The sequence below is a fragment of the Bos grunniens genome, chromosome 4 (assembly GCF_055505025.1).
Source record: "Bos grunniens cultivar Pamir isolate PY7600 chromosome 4, Bosgru_T2T1.0, whole genome shotgun sequence".
NCBI lineage: Eukaryota > Metazoa > Chordata > Mammalia > Artiodactyla > Bovidae > Bos > Bos grunniens.
In genome coordinates, this window is record NC_141168.1 from 73,817,134 (window position 1) to 73,842,312 (window position 25,179).

Sequence of the window (25,179 nt, forward strand, 5' to 3'; positions counted from 1 at the left end):
ATCTTTCATAAACACGGTTTATTCATTAGTTGAGACTTGTTCATTTCGGGATTGCTAAATTAATACCTATGTTTTTAGATAGGTTGCATTTTTAGTTCATCAATTTATTTCAGCAATTTTATTTTGTTTTAAGAGATTGTTCATGATAAAATTAGAAGGAACAGACTGAATTTAGTTTTTAAAACTAGTTTTAAATGGCCAATTTTGTACAACCTCCATGAGACTTCCCTTTCTTGTGATATAGCAGTATCAGAATAATTCAGCTGTTCTTTTTTCCCTTTCAGTATAACACTCTCAAAGTTCCAACAGAACATTTCTTTGACCTTGATTAAACTGTGAATTTTATTTGAAAGTGAAAATTGGCATTTTGGAGGCTATTTATAATGGTGTGATGGCAGTCTTTTTGCAGACTGTCCATTTGAAAGCTGTGTAACTACAAAAGAGATTTATTCGATATTTTAAATTGCATTTCCTTTGGTAATGCTTAACATTATTTAAGAAAATTATTTTTAATTATACAAGTAATACCTATAAAAAATCCAAGTTCAGATAATCCCCTCTGACTGCCATTCCTCATTCCCTGTCCCATCTCCAGAAGTGAGGAAGCACTTCTAATCATTTTGAGATCAATATTCTCCCCCAACTTTATATATGTATGTGTGTGTGTGTGTGTGTGTGTGTGTGTATGCATATATGCCCCTGAGAACATAATACATCTGTAATAAAAGAAGTATATTGTGTGCATTCTACAAGTCGTGGGCTTCTTTTAGTTTTGGAGATGGTTCAGTACATGCAGATCTGCCATGAGGCTTTCTGTTGTGAATGTGCCATGATTCTTTTAACAGTTGCGTTGCCGCATTACTTTCTGTTGAACACAGCTTCATGTTGAGTGTCTGTTTCTGTGTGGTTCTCCTAGGACACATGTGAATCTTTTTCTAGCTTAGATTTGTAGCAAGTGGAATTCCTAGATTATAACTATCTAGTATTCCCTACATGAAAGTTAATAAATAGAATATTATTGGGCATGATTGAGTGTTAATTGTGCTTCTGAAATGAATTGTGTATTTGTAATATTGGCATTTTAGTTAGATAGGGAGGATAAGGTCCAAGTATAAAACTAGTGATTCTCAACACTGGCTATGCATTAGAATTGCCTCTAGACTTTTTAGGCATAGTCACCCCCAAGAAAATGATTTAGTAGGTCTTCAGAGCAGTACAAATAGCTCCTTGGCATGAAGAGGAAAGTTAAATACAAGACATACATCTGAGACTTTTCTTAGACTGCCCGTTACCTGGCCCCAATCTAGTACCTAAGTTACACCTAAGATGCAGTAAAATATAGTAGAAAAAATTTCATTTTCTTTAGACTCTTAATATAAGTTAACAACTCTTTCTTTCTCCAGACACTTAACATAGTGTATTAGTGTAATAAATGATTACTTTAATATTGATAGAAAAAGACCATTTTTTAGAGAGGAGAGGAATAGCAAGATTATAAACACGAAATCTGAATAGGACTGAAGTTGTAGGATTGTGGTACAGTTTTCATAAACATTATTAATAAAAAATGAATGTTTAAGCTTAATTTTTTTCTTTTTATTTTTTTAATTATGAAAATATTTACAGGACACTTTGAAAATATAGAACAAAGTGACATACAGTTCCACTATATATTGGAATTTTTTTTAAGTAGGTAAATTTTATAGTAGTAGTAGATAATAAAGTTTTTAGTTGAAGTTTTAATATCAAACTCTCAAAAATTAACGGAATGAATATACAGAAAAGTAGAAGGTTCTGCTGCTGCTGCTGCTAAGTCGCTTCAGTTGTGTCCGACTCTGTGCGACCCCACAGACGGCAGCCCACCAGGCTCCGCCATCCCTGGGATTCTCCAGGTTCTCCAAAAGTAGACCTGAAAAGCAGCATGAACCAATTCAACATAATTAAGATTTATAAAATTTTCACACAAAAATAGAATACAAATTCTCTTCAAGGTCCCACGGACTATAAACTGGGAGACTCTGAAACATATCTAGGGACATAAAACAAGGTGCAAAATTCATGGTTTTTAAGGCATTGAAATCATACAGAGTCTATTCTCTTATCACTATATAATTGTTAGAAATCAATATCAAAAGATATTTGAAAATAACCCACATATTTTAAAGTGCAATGTGACATCTACCAAGAGAGGTCTTTGAGTTAACCATTGAAAGCCTCCTGATTAGCTCTTTAATATGGTTGAGGGCCCAGACCCTATGCATAGGTCAGCTCGGTCTGTATTTTCCTACTAGTTCACATACTAGCTCTGTGAACTGTGGTGAGTTAGTTAGCCTTTCTATACCTCAAGTTTCCCTTTCTGTAAAATGGGACACCGATAATATTTATTTTACAAATATATGGGATTATCAAGAGAATTATTACATATCTTAAAGCAAGCAGAAGAGTGCCTGATGCATTGCAGTTGGTATGAAATGTTAACTGTTATTGTTGTTGTTTTTCATTACAAATGCGATTCATACTAAAGTTTCAGTCTTCAGGCATTAATGTTCTAAGTGACCAGAAACGAACAGCTGAATACATAGCTGAAGATGATGAGGATGAAGTTCTTGTACTCTGGTGGATTGAGTCAAAGTCGCTTTGATAGGACAAAGCTAAGATTCTTTGTGTGTCTTTGATAAGTTTAAGGCCCTGTCTGTTGCTTCTCGCATGTTAAATGGAGAACTAGTTCAGATTTCCTGTTCATATAATTGGTAGGAAATCCCACAGACAGCAAGACAAGAATAGAGTCTGTTTCACTGAGGTGTTTGTGGTATTTCCTAACATTTTGTAAAGCAATGGAGCTTGGAAGTACACTTACTCTTGCTAACTTCTGTAAAGATTTTTATAGAACTAAAGGACGACTTACACTTGAGGTGAGAATTTTAGGATTAACAAACAACAGGAGTGATAATTGGCAACATTCCTTAGGGGGTACTGTGTGGGCACACAGACACAAAATTTGTGAATTGTGGAGAATTGACAAGTCTTACAAGTACCTCCATGAAGTTTGGTATTTTTTCCTCAGCATGACGTAGATTGAAAAAACTTGTATTTTAATCTCATTCACCTGTTGGATGTCTTATTTTGGTTTTGGCTGTGTGGTTCTATATCTACCCTACATTTAGCCAGGACTTCTTTGTATGGCATGGAAGATCCTCCCAGAACAGTCTACTGCCAGTATCCCTGGCTTCTTTCCTTACCAGTACGTACTTTACTCTTGCCAGGCACCAAAACAGTTTAGATGGCTAGTGTGATTGGGTTCTCTGTAGCTTTGTTTGTGCCATTTTCCTGTTCGGCGTGGACTTCTCTTCACCTGGCAAAGTTCTCCTAACCCCAGTCGCCAAGCCCAGCTGCCTTCTCTGACTGCTTGCTTTCCCCAGACACACTGCTTGTGTCCTGCTTGCAGGCTTGCTGCACACCTGTGCAAGTAGGCTTTTGGCTCTAGACTGTCTGGGTTGTCATCCTGACTTAGCCACACACTGGCTCTAGGATCTTTTTTTGTTGTTAAATTGAGATATTATTTACTTTAAGTCACCTTTCTAATCATTTAAAAGTGTACAACTCAAGGGCATGTATCATATTTATAATGTTATAAAATGTCTCCATTACCTAATTTCGAACATTTTCATCCCCCAGAAAGGAACCACTGTGTGTTAGCAGATACTCCCTATTTTCCCACCCCTCAGCCCCTAGAGTTTTCCCTCTGTAAATTTCCCTGTTCTGGGTCTTTCATGTAAATGTAATCATACGTGTTTTGTGTCTGACTTGTTTTGCTCTCTGTGATGTTTTCAAGATTCATCCATGAGGTAGCACGTGTCAGTATTTCGTTTCCTTTATGTTTGGATATACCACATTTTGTTTATCCATTCATCTATTAAAGGATGTATGGGTTGTTTGCATTTTTTGGTTATTATGCATAACACTATTAAGAATATTTGTGTACAAGTGTTCTATGAACATGTTTCCTCTTGGGTTTACATGAAGGAGTGGGATTTTTTAGTCATATGGTAACTCTGTTTAACTTTTTGAAGACCAGATTGTTCTCCAAAGCAAAAGTACCATTTTACAGTCTTACCAATAACGCATGAAAACTCCAAGTTCTCCATATCCTCGCTAACACTTGTTATTGTCTTTATGATGATAGCCATCCTGGTGGTGATAAAGTGGTATTTCGTTGTTACTTTGGTTTGCATTTCCCTAATGACAAATAATGATGAACATCTTTTCATGTGCTTATTAGCCATTTGTATTTCCTCTTTCAAGAAATGTCTATTTAAATTCTTGGCTCAATTTTAAATTGGATTGTTGGGGTTTTAATTGCTGAGTTGTAAGAGTTGTTTGCATATTCTGGATGTTAATCCCTTATGAGATACATGATTTTTTCAACATTTACTCTCATACTGTGAAGAATTTGCTTCTCAATAGCGAAGTCAGCTGGGCCTTAGGAAGCATCACTGTGAACAAAGCTCCAGTGGAGGTGATGAAATTCAGTTTGAGCTATTTCAAATCCTAAAAGATGATGCTATTAAAGTGCTGCATGCAATATGCCAGCAAATTTGGAAAATTCAGCAGTGGCCACAGGACTGGAAAAGGTCAGTTTTCATTCCAGTCCCAAAGAAAGGCAATGCCAAAGAATGTTCAAACTACTGCACAATTGCACTCATTTCACACACTAGCAAAGTAGTGCTCAAAATTCTCCAAGCCAGGCTTCACCAGTATGTGAACCGAGAACTTCCAGATGTTCAAACTGGATTTAGATAAAGCACAGGAACCAGAGATCAAATTGCCAACATACGCTGGATCATAGAAAAAGCAAGAGAATTCCAGAAAAACATCTACTTCTGCTTTATTGACTACACCAAAGCCTTTGATTGTGTGGTGGTTTAGTCGCTAGGTCATGTCTGACTCTTGTGATCCCGTGGCCTGTAGACTGTCAGGCTCCTCTGTCCATAGGATTCTCCAGGCAAGAATACTGGAGTGGGTTGCCATTTCCTTCTCCAGGGGATCTTCCTGACCCAGGAATTGAACCCGGGTTTCCTGCATTGCAGGCAGATGATTTACCAACTGGATCACAGCTCTTCAAGAGATGGGAATTCCAGGCCACCTTATCTGCCTCCTGAGAAATCTGTATGCAGGTCAAGAAGCAACAGTTAGAACTGGACATGGGACAACGGACTGGTTCCAAATTGGGAAAGGAGTACATCAAGGCTGCATATTGTCACCCTGCTTTTTTAACTTATATACAGAGTACATCATGAGAAATGCTGGCCTGGATGAAGCACAAGCAGTTATCAAGATTGCTGGGAGAAATACCAATAGCCTCCGATACACAGATGACTCCACCTTTGTGGCAGAAAGAGAAGAGGAACTAAAGAGCCTCTTGATGAAGGTGAAAGAGGAGAGGGAAAAAGCTGGCTTAAAACTTGACATTCAAAAACTAAGATCGTGGCAAATGGTCCCATCGCATCATAGCAGATGGTCCTATAGCTTCATGGCAAATAGACCCATAGCTTCACGGCAAATAGACCCATAGCTTCATGGCAAATAGATGGGGAAACAATGGAAACAGTGATGACAGATTTTATTTTCTTGAGCTCCAGAATCCCTGCAGATGGTGACTACAGCCATGAAATTAAACGACGCTTGCTCCTTGGAAGAAAAGCTGTGACCAATACTAGACAGCATACTAAAAAGCAGAGACATTACTTTGCCAACAAAGGTCCATCTCGTTAAAGCTGTGGTTTTTGCAGTAGTCATGTATGGATATTAGAGTTGGACCATAAAGAAAGCTGAGCGCTGAAGAATTGATGCTTTTGAACTGTGGTGTTGGAGAAGCCTCTTGAGAGTCCCTTGGACTGTAAGGAGATCAAACTAGTCAATTCTAAAGGAAATAATCCCTGAATATTCATTGGAAGGACTGATGCTGAAGCTCCAATACTTTGGCCACCTGATGTGAAGAACTGACTCATTGCAAAAGACCCTGATGCTAGGAAAGATTGAAGGCAGGAGGAGAAGGGGACGAAGGATGAGATGGTTGGATGGCATCACCGACTCGATGGACATGAGTTTGAGCAAGCTCCAGGAGTTGAGGGACACAGAAGCCTGGTGTGCTGCAGTCCATGGGGTCGCAGAGAGTCGGACATGACTGAGCGACTGAACTGATGACTCTCATTCTGTATATTATCCTTTTGTTTTCTTGATAGTATCTTTTGATGCACAAAAATTTTTAATTCTTATGTTCAATTCATCTATTTATTCTTCTGGGTTTTGTGTGTGTGTCTGCTTTTGGTATCATACTTAAGAAACTCAAGGCTAACCCAAAATCATCAAAGTTTACACCTATATTTCCTTCTAAAAGTTTTATAGTTTGAGCCTTTATATTTAGATCTTTGTTGCAGTTTGGATCAATATTTTGTTTATGGTGTGAGGCAGGAGAGCTTTATTGTTTTACATGTGGACATTCACTTTTCCAGCACCATCTTTAGAAGACTGTTCTTTATCCCATTGAATGGCTTTGGCACTCTTGTCAGAAATCACTTGACTATAATGTGAGGGTTTATTTCTGGACTCTTAATTCTTTGGCATTGATCTGTATGTCTGTCTTTATGTTAGGTCCCCACTGTTTTGATTACAGTAGCTTTGTAGTAAGTTTTGAAATCTATATGTGAGCCTTCCAACTTTGTTCAGTTTTTTTAAAGATTGTTGTGGTTATTCAGGGTCTCTTGCATTTCCATATGAATTTTAGGGTCAGCTTGTCCATTTCTCCAAAAAAGGCAGTTGGAATTTTGGTAGGGATTGTATGAATCTTTAAATCAATATAAGGAATATTGACACCGTAACAGTAGTAAATCTTCCATTCCGTGAACACAGGATGTCTTCCCATTTATTTGGGTCTTCAATTTTTTTCAACAGTTTTGTAGTCTTCAGTGTGTAAGTCTCTCACCTTGTAGTTAATTTTTTTCCCCTAAATATTTAATTCTATCTCTGGCATCTTGAGCAAATTTCTTAAACTTTCAAATCTTCAGTTTTCATGCATATAAAATGAAAATATTGAGTACTACCACTGCATTTATTGTGAGGATTAAATGAGGTAATTCACATAAGAGGCTTAAATAAACCAGATTGTTCAAGCTAAATGTTAAGTATTGTGAACTCCGAGAGGAGGAATTTATGTTACATATTTTTGTGTTATATTTTTTCTTCCCCTTGCTCAGGTAGCAAATCACTAACTGTTGATACTTGAAGGAATGTAGAAGGGTGAGAAAATTGGACTATATCACAAATTTCAGTTCCTAAGTTTGAAGGTTAATGTTGGTTAGGAGTTAGGGACACTAATTCTTGCTTATACTCACATATTTTGATATGGCTTGTTTTCTTACACATTTCAATATGCCTTGCACGATAATCTTGTGACTTCTTGAGAGAGTGATTTGGTTTTTTTTAAGAATTTAAGGGGACCTTGGCTTCTTTGGTGAACCCACAGTTCTTTATGTGCCAAAATTGTGAGTGAAATGAAACTATCTTAATATAGGACATTGTAAATCATAGTTTTAGAGAACTAAGTAGTTTCGGTTGTATATTAATATCTAGTATGGAAAACTATCTTTAAGTTAGAATTATAAAAAATGAAAGTGAAAATCATTCAGTCATGTCTCTCTCTTGTGACCCCATGGACTATACAGTCCATGGAATTCTCCAGGCCAGAATACTCCAGTGGGTAGTCATTCCCTTCTCCAGGGGATCTTCCCAACCCAGGGATCAAACCCAAGTTTCCCACATTGCAGGCAGATTCTTTACCATCTGAGCCACAAAGGAAGCCTGAGAATGCTGGAGTGGGTAGCCTATCCCTTCTCCAGTGGATATTCCCGAACCAGGAATCAAACTGGGGTTCCTGCATTGCAGGTGGATTCTTTACCAACTGAGCTATCAGGGAAGCCTTAGAATTAAAAAAATACTTCCTTTTTCTGGGTACTATTATGATATAATTTCTAAAATTCATATAATATACAGTTGATAATTATTTTCTAAGCATGTTATAAAATAGAGAAAACTTTAAACCTTAGCATCATGGCAAATAGAGCACTAGATCTCATCCTGAGTGTAAACATCTCAGTTATCTAAGAACTTGTGTTACTTCTTCTGTCTCCCCAACAGAGCAAGGGTAAGAGTTTAGTGGCTAGATTAACTATTAATGATAGTCTGCCATGGTGAGAAACTGGTAGACCGTTTTCAGGGATTAGTTTCATTACATTTCATTGCTAATAGGGGGTGAGGCTCACAGAATTAGGAATTTATTTAAAGATTCATGTTTTCACACTTTAATGCAGTTTTGTGTTTCTGAAATACCTCAACATAAAAATAACAAATCAACAGAAAAAAAAACTGTGTGATGAACTGTGCTCAAAGTGTTAGGATGGTCTTGACCTGGTACAGAGATAGTCCTAGCATTGGTCTCTTCCCTCTGCCTTCTTGTTTGATGGCTTCCAGGGGGTGGGTGAGAATGGGAATCCAAATTTTAGAGATTGACCCACTTTTCTTGCTAGGATTTGGAAATCAGAAACAAATCTTTTCTTTTAAAGTAGTATTTCTTTTGGGTTATACATTGTACTCAGAATAGTAATTTTAAAAGTGATCGAAGGAAAAACATTTACTTTAGTAAGGGAAGTTTCTTATAAGTGGCAGCAGAAGTTATCTTGAAAGTTTTAAACCAGAAACCTAACCAGCCTGAAATCACCTCCAGCCCCCTCCAATTCCTTCCCACCTCCCTGCCCCCGCACATACTCCCTCCTCACCCCATTGTAGAGTTTGAAGTGAACACATTGTTGTTGGTTGGCATTGTGCCATATTCAGGATCATAAAGTAACCTTGTTTTGGAATTACAGCAGGAGAAAATTTGACGCCAGAAAAATAAGCAACAAGCTAACTTTTAGGGAAGAGAGTGAAATGGAGACTTCACCTTGAAAAATAAAATCAGTACACTTATTTAACCAAAGTTCAAGTTATGGTTGAAAAATATGTACTGAGTTTTAGAATGAAGACAGGATCAAGTGTTGGTTGTTTTGGCATAAACATTTTCATTTTATGTTTAGTATATAGTTGATTCAGGGTGATTCCAAATCCGTGGATACTCAGGGCCAACTAAGGGACTTGAGCATCCATAGATTTTGTTACTAGCAGGGTGTAAGGCAGAGGAACCTGAGATCAAATTGCCAACATCCGCTGGATCATCGAAAAAGCAAGAGTTCCAGAAAAATATCTATTTCTGCTTTATTGATTATACCAAAGCCTTTGATGGTGTGGATCACAATAAACTGTGGAAAGTTCAGAAAGAGACGGAAATACCAGACCAACTGACCTGCCTGTTGAGAAACCTGCAGGTCAGGAAGCAACAGTTAGACCTGGACATGGAACAACAGACTGGTTCCAGATAGGAAAAGGAGTACGTCAGGGCTGTATATTGCCACCCTGCTTATTTAACTTATATGTGCAGTATATCATGAGAAACGCTGGGCTGGAAGAAGCACAAGCTGGAATCAAGATTGCCGGGAGAAATATCAACAACCTCAGATATGCAAATGACGCCACCCTTATGGCAGAAAGTGAAGAAGAACTAAAGAGCCTCTTGATGAAAGTGAAAGAGGAGAGTGAAAAAGTTGCCTTAAAGCTCAACATTCAGAAAACTAAGATCATGGCATCTGGTCCCATCATTTCATGGCAAATAGATGGGGACAGTGGCTGACTTTATTTTTTTGGGCTCCAAAACCACTGCAGATGGTGATTGCAGCCATGAAATTAAAAGATCCTTACTCCTTGGAAGGAAAGTTATGACCAACCTAGACAGCATATTAAAAAGCAGAGATATTACTTTGTCAACAAAGGTCCGTCTCATCAAGGTTATGGTTTTTCCAGTAGTCATGTATGGATGTGAGAGTTGGACTATAAAGACAGCTGAGCGCCGAAGAATTGATGCTTTTGAACTGTGGTGTTGGAGAAGGCTCTTGAGAGTCCCTTAGACAGCAGGGAGATCCAACCAGTCCATCCTAAAGGAGATCAGTCTTGGGTGTTCATTGGAAGGACTGATGTTGAAGCTGAAACGCCAATACTTTGGCCACCTGATGCGAAGAGCTGACTCATTTGAAAAGACCCAGATGCTGGGAAAGATTGAGGACAGGAGGAGAAGGGGACGACAGAGGATGAGATGGTTGGATGGCACCACCGACTCAATGGACATGAGTTTGGGTAAACTCCGGGGAGTTGGTGATGGACAGGGAAGCCTGGTGTGCCGCGGTTCATGGGGTCATAATAGAGTTGGACACAACTGAGTGACTGAAATGAATGGGGTGGGAGTCGGAGAACCAGTCACCCCTTATCCTGTGGATATCAGGGGATGACTGTAATAATATGATTGGGTATCTTATAAGTAATAATGGAATTGTAATGTTGGATATTTTTGCAGACTATTTAAGAGTATTATTATTTTCCCCTGGTAGTCTCTCAAAATCAAATAATTATCATTCTTGAGACACTTCAGTTCAGTTCAGTCGCTGTCGTGTCCAACTCTTCGCGACCCCATGAATCGCAGCACGCCAGGCCTCCCTGTCCGTCACCAACTCCCAGAGTTCACTCAAACTCATGTCCATCGAGTCAGTGATGCCATCCAGCCATCTCATCCTCTGTCGTCCCCTTCTCCTCCTGCCCCCAATCCCTCCCAGCATCAGAGTTTTTCCCAATGAGTCAACTCTTCGCATGAGGTGGACAAAGTACTGTAGTTTCAGCTTTAGCATCATTCCTTCCAAAGAAATCCCAGGGCTGATCTCCTTCAGAATGGACTGGTTGGATCTCCTTGCAGTCCAAGGGACTCTCAAGAGTCTTCTCCAACACCACAGTTCAAAAGCATCAATTCTTCGGCGCTCAGCCTTCTTTACAGTCCAACTCTCACATCCATACATGACCACTGGAAAAACCATAGCCTTGACTAGACGGACCTTTGTTGGCAAACTTAGCACCAGTGAATCAACTTACCTTGATTATTCCTAACGATAACTAAACTTCTTAACTCATTTTATATTGTCATTTGTCAGTGGATTTGCCTGAGGTTCAAACTTTTTTTTTTGTATTGTCCCATCAGTTTTGTCTAAAATTGCATACTTTGTTGCCGATTTTCAGTGTTTACTTTGCTCTGGAGTTTCATTTTATAAATAAAATGAAAACACTTATCTTTTTTTTAAAGACTTATTGGAGAAGGGAAAGGCTACCCACTCCAGTAGTCTGGCCTAGAGAATTCCACGTAAATAGTCCATGGGGTCACAGAGTCAGACACGACTGAGTGACTTTCACTTACTTATTGATTGATTTTGTTTTTTTGGCTGTGGTGTGTCTTCATTGTGGTGTATTCTCATTGTTGCAGGCTTCTCGTTTGGGCTTCTCTTATTGCGTAGCACAGACTCTAGGCACACCACCAGCTCTAGTGCTTGGCTCAGTATTTGTTGCGCGCACAGACTTAGTTACTCCAGGCATGTGTGATCCTTCTGGACCAGGGATTGAACTGATGTCTCTTGCATTGCAAGGCAGATTCTTAACCACTGGACCACCAGGGAAGCCCTGATGGTTATTTTTGCTTGCACAACTTTTGCTTTTTTGTGCATTCTCATCACAAAGAAACCTGGAATAATAGGGACTCCTTTTTAGGCTAGACTGATCTTTCACATATTGGGCAGTTAATACTTGATGGACCTTCATAGATGGCTCAGAGAGGCTGCTTCACTCCTTGCCCCTTTGAGAAGGGTATCTTGTGTGTCAGTCTCCTGAATTTTCAGTCAAGACCTCAGCACTTGGTCTTAGGTGGTACAGGGTTTGACACCTGAGCCAGAAAAGTGTCTGCAGGCCCTCTTGTGGGCTTAAACAAAAGATACTCGCTTAAGTTGGAGACACCAAGAGAAGGCTATAAGTGTGCATCCCAAGGCAGTAGAATCTGCAAATGTGTGAAGTAAAGAGGAGAAGCAGTTAATTGGTAGTGAAGGAGAAATAGAATTAGAGTCAGTGGTGTTGACCACCAGAGTGGGAAGCCTTAAGGTAGAGAATAGTCCCTTTGAACACTTGGTACCGTAACTGGGTTTCAAGAGCTGCCCTGTTTTCTGAACAAGATTCTGAGACCTACTGAGGCTTGTTCTTCTTCTAGATTTATTCTTGCTGTATTATCCTATCATCTGAAGTAACCTGAGCACATACCTGTTTCTTGTAGCCTGAAAGTCCTCCAAACTTGACAAGTGGGAGGAAATTTAGTAAATCTGTTGGAATAACACCTGTGTTAAAAGGATGAAGGCCCTAGAGTTTAGGTAGAACTGTTTGTCCAATTGCGATGTCTTATTTAATTTCCATGTCATAAGAGTAAGGGGTCCTGTCTGAGCTCATGCTTGGTGTTGCGTGATCTTAAAGGACATGGTAGTGGATCGTCTCCATTACAGCCCTGTGTTACTCTTATGCTGCTGTTGCTCTTAAAATTCTAGGTGGATTCAGGACTACTCTGTTTCTCTTAGGGTCTGAATCTTTGAAGCACCTCCTTTACTGTACTTTGTTTCAGTAGTACTTATCAGTCACCAATATTCCTTGTCAGGGATCTTAGGAATTGGTTCATCTCTGGACCCTAATTGTTCTATGAATCTTCACACTCATGGTATTGAATGGAAAATGAAGTATTAGAGATAGTAGGCCATTAGCTGAAGAGTTGAACTATTCATCTTTACAAGAAGTTTGAGTATGTTTTAAAGTGTGAGTGTAATAAGAATAAACATCATAAAGCAGGTCTGTAAGTTGGATAGAAGAGAATGAATGGGCAAAGTCTCAGTGAATTGATTTTTCTTCTTTGTTATATATATTTAGTCATGAATAAGAAGAGTATGATATCATAGACCAACCAGTTTTACTCAGGAAAGTTGACTAATCGTGATGATTTTAATTTATTGGATGTATGAGAAAATTGTCTCCCCTAATGGCTCAGTGGTTAAGAATTCGCCTGCAGTGCAGGAGATGTAAGAGACATGGGTGGGTTTGATCCCGGGGTGGGAAAGATCCCCTGGAGGAGGGCAAGGCAACCCATTCCAGTATTCTTGCCTGGAGAATCCCAGAGACAGAGGAGCCTGGTGGGCTACAGTCCATGAGGTGGTAGAGTCAGATATGACCAAAGTGAGTTAGCACACACGCACACATGAGAAAATCACATTTAAGAAGTTGACTTAGAAGAAGGCTGGAATATTCTGCTTGGGTTGGTAGGTCCTTGGAAATTAGTGGTAGTTCTCAGAGACAGTAATCCTTTGGAGAAGATGAAGAATGTTATTGTTACCAGTTGTTTAACTTTTCACTCCTCAGATTCTTCTTTGTAGACTTCTGTGATTCAGTGGTGTGATGATCTCTGCAGACTCTCCTAGCTCTACTAAATTCTAGTTGCTGGAATCTCAGAGTAATTTTATCTGGAAATATTTATTTAAGAACTAGGAACTTAACTATATTTTAACTTTAAATTGAGTAGAACAGCTTAAGAATAGTATGAGAGTGTCAAGAAGTAAGTGTGAATTGAAGTGAAAATTCAGGTCTTTATCTCTAAGGAAGCTGTGGTCTCAGAGAGAGTGACCCAGTGTATGTATTTTAGTAATTCTGTAATGCAGGTACATGTGATAATGTAGAGGGGCAGAGGAGACAAACTGTATTTTGTCTGGGAAGATGTCAGGGAAGAGGTACCGTTTGGGCTGAGATGAGAAAAATGAGTTGGGGGGCTTCCCTGGTGGTTCAGTGGTTAAGACTGAGCTTCCACTGCAGAGGGCAAAGGTTCAATCCCTGGTTGGGGAACTAAGATCCCACATCCTCTGCAGCATGGCGAAAGAAAGAAAGAAAGAAAGAAAGAAAGAAAGAGTGAGTTGAGTGTTTAACAGAGTAGACAGTGGCATTCTAGGGAGAGGAAAGTGCATGAGAGAAGACTTGGTGGTATGAGAAAACATGATCCTTGGAGAATCACAGACTAGAGATCAATATGTGTGTGTGTGTGTGTGTGTGTATGTATATAATATATATATAAGGAGAATGGTGGCAGTAATATTCCAAATGAAACACGGGTGCTAGTCTGGGATCCCTCAAAAATGTCTGTCTTAGTGGGGCAATGATGTTGCTGCTCACTGAGGTAAAGCCTGTAACAGGACACATTAGACTGGTTAAGTTAGATTTGTTTTGTTGTTGTTGCTGGCTGCACTGCATGGCTTGTGGGGGTCCTAGTTCGTTGACTGAATTGAACCCAGGCCCTGGCAGTGAAAGCACTGAGTCCTAACCACTGGACCACCTGGGAATTCCCAGTGAGGTTAGTTGTAGACATTGTGTTCACAGCAAACCGGGGATCATCCATGTGAAAATGCCAAGTAGGCCTGGAAAGATATATAGTTCTAGGGTTCAGGAGACAGTATTGGGCTAGAAATTCAGATCTGGTCATCATCAATGCCTTGATAGTTTTCCATGTCAGGGGTGTAGATAGAAGAGTCAGTGAGTGGAATCACCACCATTTAAGGTCCAGGTGAAAAAACGATCCAGCAAAGAACCCAGGGGAGAATCATAAGAACCCAAAAGCACTGAAAACAAAGCTTGCATTGTTCTATAATGTTGCTTAGAAATTAAAACAAACTTATGACTTAAAAAGAATCAACTTAATTATAATTTTCAATAATTTATTCACACTTCCAGATACTACTAGCTTAATTCTTTGTGAAATAAGCTAATGTGGCCATCTTTGTACTCACTGGCCTGAATGTATAAATGGAGATGGTTGAATATGTGTTTGCAAGGTTGTAAAACTGCTGCTTTGGAAGTACCAAGGAGGGATGGAGAAGAAAGTAATTTAAAATTGAGGGGATGGGCTGGATGTAAGGTTTCAAAATGTGAACTTATAAAAACAGACCAGATCTCTATGTCAATTCATAAACCAAAGTAAATTCTAGAAGGCAACATATTGGAGAAAATAGGATGACAATTTAAAATTTTTGGTGTGAGGAAAGTTTGTAAAGAGATTGGTGGAATTAATTGCAGAAAAATAAAGTGTAGGGTCTTGGATACTGTGAAATATCCAGTATGAATATAGAAAAACAACTAATTTGGGGGACAGATTTGCAGTACATGTGAGAATGTGTCCTATGTGTGGTCATGGTGGTAGATGACTCAGGTGATCAGGGGTTCAAGACACTTGGGGAGGCCAAAGGCCATGGGACTTAGCCAGGAGTATTTGAAATCATATTGACATGAGCATCAAAGCCCCCAGGACTGTGTCGGATATTGTGGTGGAATGAACATAGGGAGTAGTCAGGCCCAAGAATGGTATTGATAAGGATTAGATAGGAGTGTTGAAGGAATGTGTGGCTCTCAATGGATACAATGTTATCATGGTATTTGTGAACATTCCGGAACCTTTCAGTCCTTCTGGAGCTATAAACAAATCTGAAGGTTTGAAGAAAATGTGAAAATCATTTTGGAAGCCTTCTCATGAATTATTTGAAACTTTTTTGATTTGTAGTTTCCAAAATCACCAGCCAGAAACTGGTTTAGAGCTTTGACTTTCCTAATATATGTGTAAGATGGGGATATACTTCATTAGAGCTATGCAGTTTAATCTTGGAGACTTCGAGCTCAAGTGCACAGGAAGTGTGAACTTTCTGTCTTTGTGGAATGAAAAACTGCGACAACAAAAAATGCAAGTGTCACCCCATTCCTGCAGTGGCTAGTTGATAAACTGAGAATAATTCTCTAGGTATATAGGAAGGCAGAGATACAGGTTAAAATTTAATTTCCACTTATAATAGTACTGCAGTGATAGAAAGATGTATGTTATGGGTGGCAATAAGAAAGAGAAGGTGGATTAAAATTATAGAAAAGCTCTTTAAAGTGGGACAGACCTAGTCTATCTCATTATGTTATTCAGCAAATATTTATTTAGGATCCCATCCTTTTCTGGGCACTTCCTAGTAAATAGCAATAGGCAGAAATGGCTTATTACTTTGTGCCGAGTACAGCACTGTTTGCCTTTCATGAGCTTTGTCATTAAATCCTCACAGTAACGCTTCACATAGAATTATTATCCCCATTTTATAGGAGAGGAGATAGAGGCTTAGAGAGTTTTAAGTAATTTCCCCAAGGTCGTATCACTATTAAAAATGACGGAGGAGTCCGCTTTCAGATCCAAGGCTGCTTGGCGGTGGAGCCTGGAGCCTGAGTCTTAAATGTCTTTTTAAACGGGGCGTTACTGAGCGTTCACTATGGCACCAGGTGCCAGGCTCTGTAATCCACGTAAGAATCCTCAAGGTAAGTTTCATTATCATCATCTTCAGTTTTACCGCTGTGCTGTGTGCTCTCCCCAGTGGTAGTTTGGCTGTAGCCTGTGGTAGATTTTATGCTCTCATCAGATATTCACGCCAGCTTTATAATGCCCATTGGATGAAGCTGTTAGCTTCAATTTGGAAAAACTATTTTAGCAGCATTGAGAGGGTATTTTTGTACAAATCCATTGTATTTTATGCAACTATTTATTTTCCTTTTTCCTTTACATCTCATATTTCTTGTATTTCTAGAATTAAGATTCTTAAAAAGAAAAAAATCGTTTTACCCTTTAAAAAAATCTGAAAACTATTGAGGTCTACTTTGAAATTTCATGACTGCCTGTAGATTTCGGTGGCACTGTGTTTTATGTTTGATATGTGAATTTTTAAGATTTTGAATAGGAAAACATTTACAAATAGGAAATCAGCTTTATATATATGAAATAGTCTGGGTAATAGGACCATGTCAATTTTTTTTCACATAAAATTATGTTCTTGGGTTAGTGGTTAGTATTTTAAAGGAAATGTGTTAGGTTTTCCCCCTTTTTCCTCTTTTATTTTTATCTGACTTTCCCTTTTAGTCTGTGATCTGTTTTTCCAAATCAATATGAGCAATGATCTTTTAATTAAATAGAATTGGTGCTTACATTTCTGTTGCAGATAGCATTGTCAGTCCTCTCCTAAAAGGACAAGTATATTATCTGCTCGGTAACTGGGTGTTGCTGTTCACTTGTGCTGTACTGCAAAGGAGGAGGGGAAATTAAGGTGTAAAACAGAAGTGTTTTTCTAAAGAGTTAGGGAGTAGGTACTAAATGTATCTTTAATTAAAAGTCAATCAATAAATTTTAACAAAGATTAAAATATTTTAATTAAAAATTTGGGTTCTGGTTTAATATTTCATTCTTAAGTGACAAAAATGATTCACTGAGCCATATTTTTCAGGGCTGGTGAAATAGAAGTAGCCAAGGGTTGCCTGTCTGTTCATTACAGTCTGTAACTTTATTATTCCAACTTCTCAAATTATCTAGTAAATTGAATCCAGTTGTTAGCATTTTTAGTTTGTATTTTAATTTGCCTCATTTAAAATCATCTTGGAGAGCCATGCTAGTTCTACCTTAAAAAAGAAAACACCCCTCTGCTTGGCAGAAATGGTACTTCCTGCTTTCATAAACAGTCATGTGCATAGTTTAGCAAGGCCTGATGCCTCTGGAGCTTTTTCCCTTTATAGCACCATTGAATCCCAGTCCTGACAGAAGTACTGCGAATCTTGTGGCCTCATTCTGAACAAAAGGGATTAGAGAAGAAAAATCTCTTGATATAAGGCTTGAAAGCAAGGGCAGGCAATCTTGGTTGTGAATATTTTCTGATTTTTCCAGAAATCAAGCAGAAGATTGAGCTGCTGATGTCAGTTAACTCTGAGAAGTCGTCCTCTTCAGAAAGGTACAGCTACATCTCTTGCATGAACAATTAATGGTGTAGCATTGCTAAGAAACAAATCAGGGCATATTGTTTTCTTGTCAAGTTTGCTATATAACGTATTGTACTGCATGCTGGTCATTGTGCTGTTTTGAAGGTGTGTATTGGGTAAGCTGTTCTGCTTTTACAAAAGGGGTAATTGATTTTTTTTTTTTTTAATAGTGAAGCCTAATCAGCTGCAGCATGCACACCATAACACAGCAGAGCGCTGGCTTATGTGTGACAGCTGTTGAAGGCTTTAAAAAATAATTTACTTAGCTAGAAAATAAACAAAAATCTTGCTTTCTTTAAGGAAATAGTACTAGGTTTTCTTCCTATGTTTTGAGGAAATTTTGCTACACAAAATTTCCAATATTATTTGTAAGGTCTAGGTTAAAAATACTTAGCTTTTGGTTGTAATAAATATTTTCTTGTGTGGAAAGGGAGTGCCATTTGTAAATAGCTTAGGAATTGCAAACCCACATATTAGTCACATTCTGAAAGAGAGATACGATGCTTCTTCAAGTCTGTGCTAGGAAATGGAACAGTCACTGCATGCAGTAATGGTTCATGCCTGCAGGTAAGGACAAAATGACTCAGAAGTATTTTTAAAGCGATTATTTTATCTGTCAGTCAAATGATTATACCTGTAAGGAGATATTTCCATAAAATGTCTGTTTAACTTAATGAATAGAATTAAGATACATTTCTCTCAAGTCAGAAATGAGACTATAGTTGCCTATTTTTATATGTAAATGTGTGTTCACTTCTGTTTACCAAAGGTTTATACTACATAATATTTTAAATTGAAGTTCTTGGGCATACAATTGGTACTTACTTTTCTGTTGGTTACCTAATAGTTTATACCTAATGTTGATATTTTTATATTTAAGATGTGTTGATTTATCTCTTTCCTGGTTACTCTTCAGGGTTGTCTTTTTGTTCATATTTAATATTTAGGAAGATATTTTGGAGAAATAATTTGCTAGATAAAGAATGATGTAGGAAAAACACCAGAAAGAAAATAGGTGAAGAACCCAGCATGGTAAAATGAATTTAATTATAGTACACTAGTGTATGGAGGACATGATCTGATGGCAAAATGATGACATTAAATTGATTTATTAGTATAATTGGGTGAAAGGCCTCTGGCTTTAATTTAGGGAATTATAAATAAGGAAGATATTACTGCTTTCTTTAAGAGGTTGAAGATAGAAAAATTTAGACACATTTGTGTTTATTTTTATGTAGCTTCTAACTTCTCGTTTGTGCCTAGCTATCCCATTTTAAGCGTTCTTTTTTGCTGAGATAAAAAACAATCTTCAGCCTTGTGAATATTCTGCCAGTAAAATGGTGGTGATGGGAATGGGAGAGGATGGTGGTGTAAATAGTGATCGGACTGGGTGCCAACTGTAATGTTAAGAGTTTTGTTACTAGGAAGAGCATTCTTAATGGCATGACAACAGTAATTATGTTGGCTTTTTGAGTATCATGTTTTCTCTATTGAGAAATTGAAGGTTGAACAGAATGGATGAGTATTACCAAGAAACAAGTTTGGAATGGGTGAGGCTTTTATGGTTAAAATATACTCTTATAAGGAAATATTCTAAAATATTTTGGTAAAGACATTTATTTATTTTAAAATTATTATTACTGTCTCACCTAAGGTCTTGTGGTTAAATCTGATGAAAGGGAGGATGAATGCAGACATGATTTTAAAGTTTAGAAATCAGCCACTGTGCTTATGACAGTTTTATACACATTTTTACCAGAGCTTGCTTACTTTATTATTCTTTTGGGGGTTGTTCATACATAAATTTAGCAATTGTGATATGCTGACCTAATGGATATTAATGTAGTTTATGGATCAGCCAACACTTTGCTAACACAGAAGTTGTTTTACTAATGTAGGCATATTAAAAATAGAAATTACTCTTCCCCCCTCATTTAAAAAGTTATACAATGATAAATAGTCATTCGTTTTGTTTTGTTTTGTTTTGTTTTATCTGGAAGAATTTGAAAACCAAGAATCTGAAGTTTAAAAAAAAATTACGGCCTAATTATACTATATTCGGCCTACAAATTTAATATAGTATCCTGTAGCATTGCCACTACACTCTGCAGTTCCTTGTTCTCTAATCACCTAAATTTTTAACATATTTGACTGTTTTATTTTAAATTATTTATTTGAAGCATGGCATGAGTCTTAAAGATATTTGGAATTTACCTCTGGTCAGTATTTCCATGTATTTATTGGTTAAAAAAAGAATGAAGAAACCTTTTTTCTTTAAAGAGAGTTATCTTTTCTTACGATTGGTTTTTGTTTACTGTCTGCAGTGTAGCATGCTCTTTCAATGTTTGGGAGAATCAAGTGGAGGAATGATGTTTTAAGTACAAAATACAATAGGTATACAAACAGTGATGTGATGTTCCTAATAATCTTAACAGATCTCGATACATCTTGAAATTTATTTATTTATTTGTAACACCTTAAACAGAATGAGGGGGATCCATCCAATGTCATTTGGCCGGGGAGGTGTGGAGCACTTCTTTTCAGAATGGCTGACTCATAGGACAAAAACCAGTTGGGTGACAAAAGTTAAAATTTATTTTTTGGTTTTATATGTTGGATAGAGAGAAAAAAAAAGTTAGCTTACCTACTTAAAAAATTAAGGATGGAGAACACTATTGAATGAATAAAAAACCAAATGATCCTAATTATTGCCAGTTAAAAGGAACACATATGTGGCAAGAGTGCCCTTCTGCAGATTTTAGGAATAAACCTTACACTGAGTATTTTTCTTTTAATGGAGCTGCTGTTGCATAGATGAATTGTATTCAGCTTAAATATGATAGAGACAAGGGTCAGGCACAATTTTACTTCTTCATCTACTACTACTTCCTATTTTTAAAAAAAAACGTGTATTAATTTGATGCAAAAATTAAATTTTCAGATATTTGCTTCTTCTTGTGTTTTCCTAGCTAGAACACTCCAGGCAAGTGGAAATTTATGGGGTTACAGTTGGTGGGGAAGAAGAGGATGGTAATAATGATAATACCTAGGAAAAAATATAATGATCATTTATTCAACATTTGTAGATGATCATTTATTAAACATTTTCAGATACTAGTTCTAAGTGAGGAAAATGTGTGTGTGAAGGAGTGGGGTGCTGTTGGAAGGACTCTGATAAATCATTCCCAGAAAGGTCCTGAGTGAACAGAAAGCACTTTGCTCTACTACAAATTTTTTCATTCTATTACTGCTTCTTCAGTGGGCTCATGAACAAATTCAGACCATACTTAATACAGAAGAGTTGAGCCCAGAGTAATGAGAGCTATGATCCCCAGTCCATCTAGGCTGAGTTCAGAAAGAGTTGAGGAGGTAAGAGATAAGGGGCTTGAGAAGCTGAGAATCCGCATCCGCCATAAACATTGCCCACATCTGCTGTTATATGTGAATGAATGATGTGATTAATAAGGTTCACAGTCACTCAGAAATTAAAGGTGTGTCAGTGTGTAGGAAATGTAAATATCAGTGCCTTGTAGGAAATCCATTTGCTTTTCAGGAAATGGATACCGAAAGGACCATTTCTTGTTGTGCATGTGTTTCTTACTATTTTTCTTTTTTTGCTGTCAAAAGGGGTTTTTATATTGGAATAGATAAGTAGTATCCTAGATCTTTAGCATCCCACAAAGCTAGCACATACTTGGCAAGTTGCTGCTGCTGCTACTGCTGCTAAGTCGCTTCAGTCGTGTCCGACTCTGTGCGACCCCACAGACGGCAGCCCACCAGGCTCCCTTGTCCCTGGGATTCTCCAGGCAAGAACACTGGAGTGGGTTGCCATTTCCTTCTCCAATGCATGAAAGTGAAAAGTGAAAGTGAAGTCGCTCAGTCGTGTCCGACTCTTAGCGACCCCATGGACTACAGCCTACCAGGCCCTTCCGTCCATGGGATTTTCCAGGCAAGAGTACTGGAGTGGGTTGCCATTGCAAGTTGCTAGCTACCTTTTAAAGAAGAGTGAAGAGGGAGGGTATGGGGAGGGAGGAGGGGGGAGGGTTCAGGATGGGGAACACAGGTATACCTGTGGCGGATTCATTTCGATATTTGGCAAAACTAATACAATATTGTAAAATTTAAAAATAAAATTTAAAAAAAAAATAAAGAAGAGAGAAAGGGAGAGGGAGAAAGTATCATAAAAATAATTATGCTGTGGCCTATATTCTACCAATGCTATGTAGACAGAGTTGGTAAGAAGTGGTGGAGATTGGTGTGTTGCTCCTCCATTCATATAAGGGCATTTGAAATACATATGGAACCTGTGCTGTATGGCATGTGGGATCTTAATTCCCTAACCAGGGATGGGACCCGTACCTGCTGCAATGGGAGTGTGAAGTCTAAAGCACTGGGCCACCAGAGAAGTTGCGAATTTGTGCTATTTTTGTGTATATATTTTAGTTCCTCTTCTTACTTTGGAGCCTATTCAGTGAAGAGAAAAAGGGCATATGATAATAATGCGTGGTTGCAGAAAGCAAAAAGAGAAGTCTGGAAGAATCAGGAGAATGGAAGGGAAAGAATAAATAAGGATCTCACCATATGAAGAGAGAAGAAAGTAAAGGATGTTCAGTGGAAAATGATCCAGGATCAAGGGGTCTTTTATTTGCTCTGATGTTGAGTTTATTTTTCTCCATGTTGCTGTGGTGAAGTAGTTGTGAGAGGAGAGCCAAATTTTATAAGATTCTCTCTTCGTTGAACCTATCCCCTTCCCATTCCAATACAGAGGGTAGTGGGCCTCAGTGATCACTATTTTTCCCCTTCGCACCTGTCACTCTGACATTCTTGGCTTTGTTTCTGTATTTGCAGGATAGGAGCATTTGAAACATTTTTCTTGAGTGTTGAGATAACTGTGGCTTACTGGGTTGTCTTTTGTCTATTCTGTCTTTATGCTTGCTTCTGCTTTTATTTATTATTTAGTAATATTTAAATTGTAGTTGTATATGGGAAAGTGTACAGATCATTATCAAATTCAGTTCGATTTTTTTTCTTTCTTGTGTAGTTTATGTGTTGTATCTAAATCTTGGCCAAGTCCATGGTCACTAAGGTTTTCTTCTAGATTTGCATATAGAAATTTTCAGCTCTTAATATTTAAGTCTGTGATTAATTTTGGGCTTTAGTATTAAGGTAGAAGTTGCCATTGTTTCTGTGCATGACTAGTCAGTTGTTTCATCTCTTTTTGAGTAATATATGTATGTATGTATACACACACACACACACACTCTGCATACTCTTTTGGTGTGTCTTCTCCCAGTGTTACCTATGTGAGATTTGTATGTGTTTTCCTGTGTAATTGTAATTGATGCAGTCTCATTGCTGTACAGTATTCAACATATGAATATACCTAACAGTAGATAAATAATCTGTTCTATTGATGAGCTTGTGGAATGTTTGCAGTTGATAGTTATTAGAATTAGTGCTGCTGTGAGCATTTGTATACATGTCTTTTGGTGAATGAACCTTTGCATAGCATTTCTGTTGCGTGTATTCCTAGGAGTGCAGTTGCTGAACTTTGGTGGATATTGCCAACTTTCCGAAGCAAATGTGCCAATCTGCACTCCCACCAGCTGTGCTCCAGGTCTTTGCCAGCTGGCTTCTGTATATTCTTTCTCTCTTCCCTTCCCTTTCCCTTTCTCTCCTTACTTCCTATTTCTTTTACCATTCTGGTGGATGTGCCAGGGTGACCTAGAGTTTGAACCTTTTTGAAGAGGACTAGAGGCAGATAGGGGACTATTTCTGAGTTCCTAAGGTGGCTCAGTTGGTAAAGAATCTGACTGTAATGCAGGAGACCTGGGTTTGATCCCTGGGTTGGGAAGATTCCCTGGAGAAGGAAATGGCCACCCACTCCAGTATTCTTGCCTGGAAAATCCCATTGGCAGAGGAGCCTGGTGGACTACAGTCCATGGAGTTGCAAAGAGTCAGACACGACTGAGTGGCTAAACCACCAGCAAAGATACTTAGGAAGAAGATCAGAATGAGAAGTTTAGACCAAACATGAACCAGAGGATATAGCCATATGAGGTACTGCTCTCCCACTCATGACTTCTAGTCTTTTACCTGGGTGTTAGAGACCATAGGTATTAATATCAGTTTTCAGATTTGGTTTTAGTAACAAAATTTTTTCGTCAGCTGAACCTTATTTGAAACCTTTCATGAAAAACATAAAAAAAGAAAAGTGTGAACAGGGAAGCAGGAAAGTGAGCAGAGCCCCACAGTTTTGACACTCAGCCACCCCAGCCCTGAGAACCCCTCCTTAGAGTTTTAGTCCCTGCTACTTTAAAACCCTTGATGGAGGTAGGCCCCATAGGTCTGATGAAGAAATTATGACATTTTTTATATGTTTTGGTCTAAGTGTAGTTGTTCCTAAATTATTTTTTTCATTTGTTACCTATTTAAACTTTGATTCTGTATTCTGATGCCTCTTGAGAAGGTTGCCATATTACAGCCATTTCAAACCTTCCAGAATGCAGATCTTCTCAGGTAGGTAACTCCACTTTACAGACTCTTCTGCTGTCTTCCTGTTGTTCTTGGCCTAAAGGTGAACCATTGAGCACTGGTACTCTTCAGCCTAGCCTCAGACTCCTCCACTTTGGGCATGTTCCTCCTGCCTTGCTATTTTGCACCTCCTAACCCTATCATCTCAAGGAAACCCTGTCTCGGTCAAAGTATGCCTATTATAAGCCATTACAGAACCGTGCATCTTTCCGTTGTAGAATTTGTCACAGATGCTGTTTGCCAACTGGGATTGTCAGTGACATTTGGTTTACTTACTATTAGCCCCAAATTATGATCTCAAATGCAGAAGTGCTCTCATCACAAAATATTTTTTATGTCATCATTTTCAGCTTATAAATTATGAACTTTGTGCGAAGGTTTTTTTTTTTTTTTTTTGGTGTAGGGAGTTACCAATTTCTATGGTATTGGCATAGATTAAGTCAATTATATATATATATATATGTGTGTGTGTGTGTATGTATATATATATATATATATATCAGTTCAGTCACTCAGTTGTGTCCTACTCTTTGCGACCCCATGAATTGCAGCACGCCAGGCCTCCCTGTCCATCACGAACTCCTGGAGTTCACTCAGACTCACGTGCATCCAGTCAGTGATGCCATCCAGCCATCTCATCTTCTGCCATCCCCTTCTCCTCCTGCCCCCAATCCCTCCCAGCATCAGAGTCTTCTCCAATGAGTCAACTCTTCACATGAGGTGGCCAAAGTACTGGAGTTTCAGCTTTAGCATCATTCCTTCCAAAGAAATCCCAGGGCTGATCTCCTTCAGAAT

At 38.3% G+C, this 25,179-nt stretch overlaps 1 protein-coding gene across 39 annotated transcripts in view; it reads left to right on the forward strand.

Annotated features, from left to right (window-relative positions):
• Positions 1-25,179, forward strand: part of SRPK2 (SRSF protein kinase 2) — a 239,413-nt gene that overhangs the window by 79,348 nt on the left and 134,886 nt on the right. For 16 of the 39 annotated variants that reach the window (XM_086396963.1, XM_086396969.1, XM_086396987.1 and 13 more), the window contains one exon: positions 17,759-17,822. The exons of 14 other annotated variants lie outside the window; for them this stretch is intronic. In XM_086396963.1, the coding sequence (XP_086253089.1) occupies positions 17,759-17,822 (64 nt within the window). Of the gene's footprint in view, positions 1-15,485; positions 16,369-17,575; positions 17,823-18,015; positions 18,418-25,179 lie in introns of those variants that run through there. 9 more of the 39 variants (XM_086396986.1, XM_086396979.1, XM_086396981.1 and 6 more) reach the window with 5 other exon arrangements.